We start from the raw sequence: 9,784 nt of genomic DNA on the forward strand, positions 1-9,784 counted from the left end.
AAGCTATAGCTTACAGTAAAGAGTTTTGGTAACTCCTAGGAAATAGGGGTTGTACTCGTAAAAAAAAATATATTATTTAAAAATTTTAGTACAGTAGTGTGTGTCGTTTTTGCTTTACTGTAGGATCTTGTCTATCTAATCGTAGGTAGGTAATTACTATTTTAATACCAGTAAAACAAAATAATTATTGATGTTGTTGCGATTGGTAATTGAATAAAATATAACAATTCATTGAAGTGAACAATCAGAACTAAATAATAAAACCTCATAAATTCCCTATTTATGTAGAGTTGTAAATAAAAATTAGTCAAAGATTTTGTTCGAAATTTTCTACAATGACCAATATGATCGAATTTCGCCGTATCAAGAGATAACCATAATATATTGACATCAAGTTAAATAGCAATATAAGTATGAATGCTGATGTAAGATATATTAGGTCATAGTGCATCGTAAATAAATAATTAATTGAATTAACATTGAGATTATTTCTTGACATTGGTTTAAATTAGTTCCTATTGGATCGTCTCGTTGATAATTTGTACAAATATAAAAGTGGTGTAAAAATAAGCTATTTTTTATATCTGTATGATGATAGCTTAGCTTGGTTATGTGCAGCCGACTTAGTTTGACCGACTTTCATTGTAAAGCTTTATAAATTTACAGAATAAGGATGTTTATTGTCACTTCTAATAGCTTTATTCGAACCTCAGAGCGTGTCCACTTGCGGTTCAGTTGTTGGTGACCATCTGACCAGTGACAGTAGTAAAAAGGTTTTCTAATAAAAAATAAAAACTGTCAAGTTGACGCATAACTTTTCCCGCCAATTTTCAACAATGTTCTTTTTATCTGTGGTGTGTTTATTTGTGGTAGTTCAAGTCGGTGAGTTAATTTCAGGCTTCATTTTCGTAATTTTATTTGATTAATTTATGCTTTCTGGGGTGCATTTTGTAGACCATTACATACGCACCTTAAATAGGTACTCTCATAAGACAATATTATTTAGGGACATCTTTATTATTTGATACAGGGCGCTGAAAATATTATTTAAATATTTTTTGTCAAAATAAATTAAAAATAATCAATTGACATTAAAATTATTTCCATCGAGCAATCGACCGAAGCTAAATGATTCTGTTAAGAGAGGAGTTAAATTAAAAAGGATTTTCAAAATAAGCAAATTAACCCATTCATTTCTATTGCAATTTGATAATTTCCAAAACAACTTTGAATACAAAAATGCAATGAAACCCTTCAGCCGTTCAGGTTGGAAAGGCGAAAGTTTTTAAAATAAGTGTAAGAGCTATTCCGAATAGTGCAGCGATTAAAATTCAATTTAATTTATCTAATAAAGTACTGAACAGAGCCAGCTTTTTTATGAACAACGAACTCGAGCATTTTATGAAGTGAGCAAATCTACGATATGACCTGCAATATAAATGTATTTTTTTATTTAATACTGTTTTCATATACAAAAACATAAATGTATCAATATGACATTAAGCACAAAGGGCGACCTTATCACTATGAAGTGATCTCTACCAGGCAACCACGATAGTAATACATATATACGTATAACGTACTAAAGGATCGTTTTGGTATATACCTGTAAACCAAACCTATACTTTCTAGCTTAGTAGCGTAGGTATCGTAAATTGTGGAGGAGCAATTCAAAATACAAATACATTCACAGGCTCAGCAATAAGATGCTACGACTGCAACAGCGCCAACAATTCCATGTGTCTCGACCCCACGATATACGACGTGGAGAGCGTTCAGAAATACCTGAAGACCACCAACTGTGAACGGAAGATCATGGCGGGGCAGCAGAACGACAAAATGTTCTGCCGGAAGATTATACAAACTAGTGAGTTTTTAAATGAAATATTTTATTAGACGACTCAAGTAGCGCTTCTGAATCTTCATATAGATTATAGCGTATTACCATGGACTAATAAAGTATTACGTATATTTACTATCGATTAGAAAAGCATTTTATATAGAGAACAGAAACACAAGAAACTGTGTAGCTTTTCTTTTGAAATTACGAATTAAATCAATTTTATATTTTAATTATACTCTTAAAGCATAATAAAAATGCTTTGAACTGTAAATACTACTTATTTATTAGTAGGTAGGTAACCAACCTATATTTAAATACAAGTTTCAGAACTCAGGAGTAAATTATTGTTCAAGAATCTTCAAATGGTCTTCTGTTAGTAGCCTATAATATCTCTACCCCCTAGCGATTAGCTTGGTTACGCGTTGACGCTTAAGAAAAACATACACACTATCGCCTTTATAACAAGTATCCAAGGTATAGATAAGGTACTCTGAAGTGAGGGTAAGGACAAATAAAGAAAATATTGTTTTTCTTCAGTTCTTCACAAAGGCCACGACGCAGAGGTCCGGGTGACGCGCGGTTGCGGCTGGGTGAAGCATCACCGCGACTGTTACAAGGCTGACAACGAGGACCACCTCGAGACTGTCTGTCAGTGCTTCACGGACGACTGTAACTCAGCGCTGGCTCTCAGCGCTGCGACGGTTTTGCCTATAAGTCTGCTTGTTATGTTCGCGCAATAAAATGTTTTTATGGATTTTGTGGTTTTTTTTTTTTGTGTAAATGAATTAATACTATACTCTTTTAGACTATAGAATAAGGTTATTTAGGCTTTCTTTGTGAATCAAAGCCTTTTCTAACCTTAGCCTTATGTTTGTATGAAGGGATGTTTAAATATCCGAATGTTTTTAAATTTATCATATTTTTTAATAAGTACTAAAATATTATTACGTACTTTTCATATAAGATGACGCCGGGACCAGCCGCGAGAATATTATTAATTACTAGGTACATATTTATCTGTAAACATCCTAACAAGATAATTATTTTAATTGCTGTCTAACAAGTCACGGCCTTTGTAAAGGGCTTCCGTAGATTAAGATGGATGGATTGACAAGAATGTTTCACATCTTGTAATTAAATAATTAGCTAGGTTAATCACGTGAGCGTGTGAAGGTATTTTAACTCTAGGGCATATTTGCAAAACATTTCTTATCTCTATACGTAATTTATACTTTGTAGTGATGCCTCTTGAACTGCAGGTACTGGAACTGCAATTGCAGATCTCTTTAAAATATTATGTATAAATAATTATCTTTCATCGTTTTTGTAACCAAACTCTTCCGAAACGATTTGTTGGTTCTGTTTCTACGTAGTAACGAGTTTATTCTGGCAGAACAAATTTTGCTGATCAGCTATTTCTAGCTAGGTATACGATAATATACAGTATATCTTAAATGTTAACTTGTCAGTTTCTTTTTATCCAGGTATCTAATCCTAAATATACTCATGAACAATATACAATACATTGATACATCTTTTAATAAGTAGGTATAAGAAATTAATCGAAAGTCGAAACTGAGACAATTTTACTTTTAACATCTTGACAATAAAAAGTTGGTAGCTCTCAAGCTACACAAATTATATATATTAATAAAGTCGACTATAGCGCCTATATTTATGTATGGAGACTTGTATTATGTATATCAATAGTAGGTACCCTCCTTTTGTATCAGTATCTAATGGTGGTTTTAGTGAAATCGTTAACATGAGTTAGTAGCCGTGACCATTTCATTATGTTGACCAAAAGTATATACTTTTGACAAAAGAATTGTTATGGTGAATGATCTCTTTGTAATCCTACTGGCTACTGTATTGTAATATTTTAATTATGCTAATGACATTGTAGGTCACCTAGGCCTGTGCCTACTGCCTAGGCTGAGGTTGAATTGTTTAAAAAAAACTACTGCTGCTGATTGATTCTATTTAGCTTTGAAAACCAATAAATTAATAAAACAATGTTTTCTGTACTCTGTAGACTGTTTTCTAATTACACCGTATAACTTTTTACACAATAATTAATGGTGGTAGGTAGTTACTCTTAATTAACATTAATTCACAGTCTAGCCGATGTATCATAACTATTCGTTGTGTTTAATTTTCTTTTTGATGTATGATTTACAAGAAGCAAGTTAATATTAAATAAATAAATAAAAATTTCATGAATTTAATTTTGGTCAAACTTAAACGTTTCATAATCGCGCCATCTATTACATATTTCTACAATCATTTTATTGTGTTAGTTCGCGGAATATTTCATAGATGTCTATTTGAATATATGTATGTTTAGTAGAAAAAGTACAGGACCTACGTGTATGTAATTTCTATTTAGAAATATTAGGTACTATATAATATAATATAAATTATAAACGTTTTAATAATATGGTCAAAATCTTATGGTCATACCTATTACGATAATAATTATATGCCTACTTGAAGTTAAATACTTAATTATTGCTTTTCCAAAAGGACATAAAAAATTAAAACGAAAAAGATTCTCAATTCGAATATATTATTTTATTTGTGTTAGAATTACCTCAGAAGTTTTGACTGAGTGGACCGATTTTGATGTTTCTTTTTTTATTTGAACTTTGAAGGCTGGTGCCTAGCATCTGGTCTTATATTATAAGGCCGCAAAAATAATAATATAGGAATATATTGATTTACATTGTGTACTGAGTTATATGTACCTAGCCGTACATATTTTGTTTTGTAAAATATGCAATTTCACATTTAATTATATAAATTATAATTGTAATTTTCATTTAAAATCTAAGAATATTTAGCTGTTATGATCAATGACACTTAAATTAATCTTCTATAAAGCAAAATTTTCTGTAATTAAAAAAAAAAGAAAAATACAATCACTTGTCAGGTGTGGGGTTCGAACCCACGCTCCCTCTCGGGAACCAGAGCTTAAATCTGGCGCCTTAGACCACTCGGCCAACCTGACGTGGTAAGAAAAGCAAAATTATTGATAATATTCTAATCACCTACACACTGTAGTACATATTTTTTTTCTATCCAATGACTAGTTAACGCCCCAACTCTGCACACTGCACAAGTAAGCGCATACAAAATATCATACAGATAATTATACTCAAAAGATATTTTATTACATAATATTATGTATACCTACATATTGTATCATTATGATGGCCTAGTACATAATTTAGTTATTTAGACACGTTCATATAATGATACAAGTATTGTAAGTTGTAACTACTATTTTTATTTTAAATTAAGTATTAAGTTCCTGTATTAAGTACATAATATAATATATAATGTAGATAAGTACCTATACATATAGTTAACTCTAGGTCCTACTATAAACATCGAGATATATGTAACGTAGTACATACTATCTCGATGACTATAAAGGACCTATTTAGAGGAAAGGGTTAAGGGAGGTGAGTCAATTGTGAAAATGGAAAGCCCTCGTCATCTTCTCTGTATATTATTATTATACATATTAATTATTATGTACTAGCTTTCCGCCCGCGGCTTCGCCCTTGTTTTCAAAGAAAGGCCTGCATAGTTCCCGTTCCCGTGGGATTTCCGGGATAAAACATCTAGATGTGTTTATCCAAGTTACCCTCTATATGTGTGCTAAATTTCATTGTAATCGGTTCAGTAGTAGGTATTTGCATGAAATACACATAATATACAAATTACACTGTACGCAATACATACTGTTGCATTATGTCTGTGATTATGTTTTGTGTCACGCTATCTTAAGCCTTATATCCACTTGAGCATGCTCAGGCGAATGAGCGGCTCATTTGGCCGAGCCGCTCTAGTGGAGACGCCTGAGCATGCTCGGGCCGCGCGTGCTCAGGCGTCTCCACTTGAGCGGCTCGGCCAAATGAGCCGCTCATTCGCCTGAGCATGCTCAAGTGGATATAAGGCTTTATCAACAGCCAACATAATATGTATAACGTTGATAGAAATTAACAACTGCGCAATATTTTAATCTATGTAAACAATGTAGGTAGGTAGGTACGGGAAAAATTTCCATTGGCTTATATCTGGCTTTTTCTAGAATCTAGAATGTACAAACACACACAGCGAGGATTACAATTTCAAACTTTAATTCTTTGGATTAAAGTCTAAAATATCTTACCTGTTGTAATGGTGTACTCACACATTCGAAAGTGTTATTACAACATAAGTGAAAATAACACATACGCACAAATACAAAGCACACGTGTATTTACGCACACTTACACACAAGTATCAATGGATTTGGAATGTGTGGACGGATAAACAACAACAAACGACGAAATAAAATTAATATTTTGATAGAGCAAATGTTTTCACTTAAAATATAAAATGGAATGTCCATTGCGTTTGATATTAATACCACGTTATAATAACTTTTGATTGAAATTTTTATCTAGTTTTGATAATGTAGAGTTCATTTTTACGTTTTCAATGTGTAATCTTTCTTGTTTGTATTCAATATATTATATACCTAGCTATAGATACGAGTAAGAACCATTTTTATAACGTGTTCTATAACAAAAAAAATCCTAATAGGTACGATTTAGCGAAATGAAATATTTCAAGATAAAGCACAAATTATACTACTAATGTAGTTAATTAGAGCAGGTATATTTATTTTCCTAGTTTATTACCACAATTGTCCTATCTTCTAATATACCTGCAGGCTGCAACTGACAATGTCCAAGGGTCAACAATCTACCTGAATTCTGAAAGGTAACAAAAAAGTTATCCCTTAACTACCTACATAGTCCAAAACCATTGCAAAATAAATAATATTATGTACCTATTAAGATAAACCCGAAACTGCTGTTATATTTCCACAATGTTCAATTTTAATGTGAATTTTAACATTTGACGTTTTTTAAACGAAAGTTCTTTCAGTCAATTTAAGCGCTAAGTAGGTCATTTTAATCGAAATTCTTATCCGTCTAGACTTGAGACTTAAGAGTGCTTAAGATGACTCTTATGTAGGTAATGTTTGGTGAAAAATTAAAACATTCTTCGGTCTCCTTGGAAGAAATGTCCAAATAAATTAATTTATCCATTTATGGTTCTTCTTATGGCTTCGCGTGTCACGCAACACGCAAAATCTTTGTCACGTTGCAACCAATTATTAGTCAAATAACACGTGACAATTGTGTCACGTTTACTTTCTGTGTTTCCGAGGAAATAAACACAATTTAGCAGCGTGTTGTGGCTTTTATCGTTATATTAGTATGTATTTAGTACAGCTACGTCATCATTGCATAATATTTTGCGATGACTCAGCTGCTAAAATGACGTCGAGTCGGTTAACTGTTGGTTCTTGGAAGGCCCAAGGTCAATAGTGTTATTGATCCTACAGAAATTAAAAGCATTCTACATGCTATGTTGTATTGTTATGTAAAAACACCATGCTTGTATAATGCGAAATTCTGTCTGTGTTTGTTGGGTTAGGTTTGGTTTTTATTTTTGGAATTTGGATGAATCGGTATGAAAAATTGTTGCATTGATGGACAGCTATCGATAATAATAGATCTAAATCATCGTGACAAAATTTTTCTTAGATAGGTAAAATAATAAAAATAAACCAGTACTATTCTGTGGTATTCCGTATTAATAATACCATTGGTATGGTAATGAACCTAACTACTTAATTAAGAAACGATATAGGTACCATTATTTTCCTTATTTAATGTGTCAGAATCAAACTAGTATATTCTAGAAATACCTAGCTAGTTTTAGAGAATGACCTGTAACCTTAAAGGGCCTAGAATACGACCTTTAACGATTCAGGTTAATTTGATTACTTTCCAAGGTGCCTGCTAGGTATTCCGTGACATAGAGTCGTTCAAATATATTGGAATACAGGCAGACTATCATATATTATCTGTACCTATGTTTTTCCTTGGTATTTCCTATTCAAAGTACCTATGTAACAAGTTTGGATAGTTCATAATAAATCATTGGAAAAAAATAGAAATTAGAGAGTTACCTATTGAATAAATAATATACTGTAGGTAGGTATATTATGATTAAAGATGGTTTTTCATGTTTTATGGATCACATATCTACATCTCGCATGCCCTTTGAAGTTCGAAACATAGATAAAATAAAGATATAAAATAGAATACATATAACAAAAAGTACGGATTGCGATTTTATGATATTCACTTTTTTTATGTCTGGCGAAAAATGTAATTTCCATGATAATTTTCTTTTGACTACACGGACGAAGCTGCTATTATATTTACATAAATACAAATACTGATATGTTATCTTCAATCTTTATTAGTAATAATTAAATTAAATACGGGTATCTCTAAATCAGAACTGAAAGATATGATTAGAATTCCAATAATATTATAATCATTTTATCGGATATATTGATAGAAGCCATTTATCAATCATTTCAATCTTATGATGATCTATTTGTCATTTTAATCTTATATTTTTTTTGTTTAATCTTGTAGTTATATGAATTAATCTAATATATAAAATTCCCCTGTCACAAACACAATGTTAGTTACCATACTCCTCCAAAACGACTGGACCGATTCTCATGAAATTTTCTGAGAATCAGCCAACATCTATTTTTCATACCCCTAAGCTTACCCCTAAGTGATACCACAACGTTTGCCGGGACGGCTACAGACTAATGTTATATTTTCCATATACATTTCTATTTTATAGGATTATCTACTATGAAATCATTAGATTGCATTTGATTTTAAAGGTACCTAATTTCTCACTTATCACTAATTTGATATCCAATAAATTGCCATCAAATTATTAAAACCTGCATTTTACAGTTATTGCATAATATTTAAGAAGTAGTGATGCTCTTTTTATTTCATCAAATCGAATTTTCAATTTATGTAATTTTGAATGAGTTAACCATTTCTACGTTACTATTGAATACACAATATGGACTCAGATAATATTAAATGGTGTACACATGGCATTTCTGGCGTAGGTCTGGACTTTCACTGCCATTGTCATTTCTGCTATTTCATGGAAAAAATAAGGTTTGTGTTAAGAAACTGGTGGCTATATGTGTCCCAACTTGATTCAGGTAGCAAGTACGCATAGAGACAGGTAAATAAAAAAACAAACAATGAATGAAGTAGAAGAAATGAACAGGTACACACCTTGTGAAATAATTTATACAGGACTTAAATTATATAATATGCTACGAAATATATTATAATATTATATCTACAGGTACTGAAACATACATAAAAAATAGTTTTTTTTTGTATAAATTAATTTTTAGTTTAATCCAGTCCAATAATCGAATATCTCAGTGTGCACTAAGGACTATTCAATGAAATCATTCATGTCATGTCATTCGTCAATCAAAATTCAATTCCTATATTCGGAAGTAGATACACCAGGAGCAATCTGTTTAAATTGTTTTGAATAATATTTACGCAGTTAATTATATTAGAATTATACGTTATCAAACTATTTGACTAGCATAAAATATAAAGGAAACGTATGTTTATTTGTAATCCATCTATAATATAAAAAAGGTATGGTAAGTTTGTCTGTCTGTACAGTGAAACTATATTGTGAAGTGTATACTACATCAAAGATTTAAGCTGTGTTTAAATACTATTCAGAACACATTTTCTTTATATTGATAGATCATAGGTACCCATTTTTTAAAATCGCATTATTTTTCATTTTTCAAAAGAATACCGCTAAATAATTTGAAAAATACCACGTGTTTTTGTTGCGGACCACAAACAAAGCCGCAAAATTGAACTAGTTTACATTCTTCAGGTCAAAGACACATTTTTCCGTTATTTACCTTAACCGTGATCTTAGTTGATTAATTTATAAATTACTTAAATAATTTTATAAGCAGCTGTTGCCACACGCACGTGGTCTTGT

The 9,784-nt window shown here is 31.3% G+C and overlaps 1 protein-coding gene and 1 non-coding gene across 2 annotated transcripts; one reads left to right on the forward strand and one right to left on the reverse strand.

Annotated features, from left to right (window-relative positions):
• Positions 1-542: 542 nt before the first annotated feature.
• Positions 543-2,597, forward strand: LOC149480829 (uncharacterized). The gene is made up of 3 exons (XM_089705962.1): positions 543-882; positions 1,694-1,867; positions 2,381-2,597. Exons 1-3 carry the CDS (start codon positions 837-839, stop codon positions 2,581-2,583), a joined length of 423 nt encoding a protein of 140 aa, XP_089562088.1. The 5' UTR covers positions 543-836; the 3' UTR covers positions 2,584-2,597.
• Positions 2,598-4,769: 2,172 nt separating this feature from the next.
• TRNAL-UAA (transfer RNA leucine (anticodon UAA)) lies at positions 4,770-4,853 on the reverse strand. Its single transcript has one exon. It is a non-coding gene; the product is annotated as a tRNA-Leu (tRNA).
• Between the last annotated feature and the right edge of the window lie 4,931 nt (positions 4,854-9,784).

The sequence above is a fragment of the Colias philodice genome, chromosome 17 (genome assembly GCF_061535455.1).
Source record: "Colias philodice isolate Cphi_HAF_F1 chromosome 17, ilColPhil1 Martin Lab GWU primary, whole genome shotgun sequence".
Taxonomy (NCBI): domain Eukaryota; kingdom Metazoa; phylum Arthropoda; class Insecta; order Lepidoptera; family Pieridae; genus Colias; species Colias philodice.

What these genes read in the sequence shown, in the direction of transcription:
- LOC149480829 (XM_089705962.1), top strand. Translation starts at nt 837, where the DNA reads ATGTTCTTTTTATCTGTGGTGTGTTTATTTGTGGTAGTTCAAGTCG. An exon ending in ATTTGTGGTAGTTCAAGTCG is followed by an intron (nt 883 to 1,693) that starts GTGAGTTAATTT and finishes ATACATTCACAG; the next exon opens with GCTCAGCAATAAGATGCTAC. An exon ending in CCGGAAGATTATACAAACTA is followed by an intron (nt 1,868 to 2,380) that starts GTGAGTTTTTAA and finishes GTTTTTCTTCAG; the next exon opens with TTCTTCACAAAGGCCACGAC.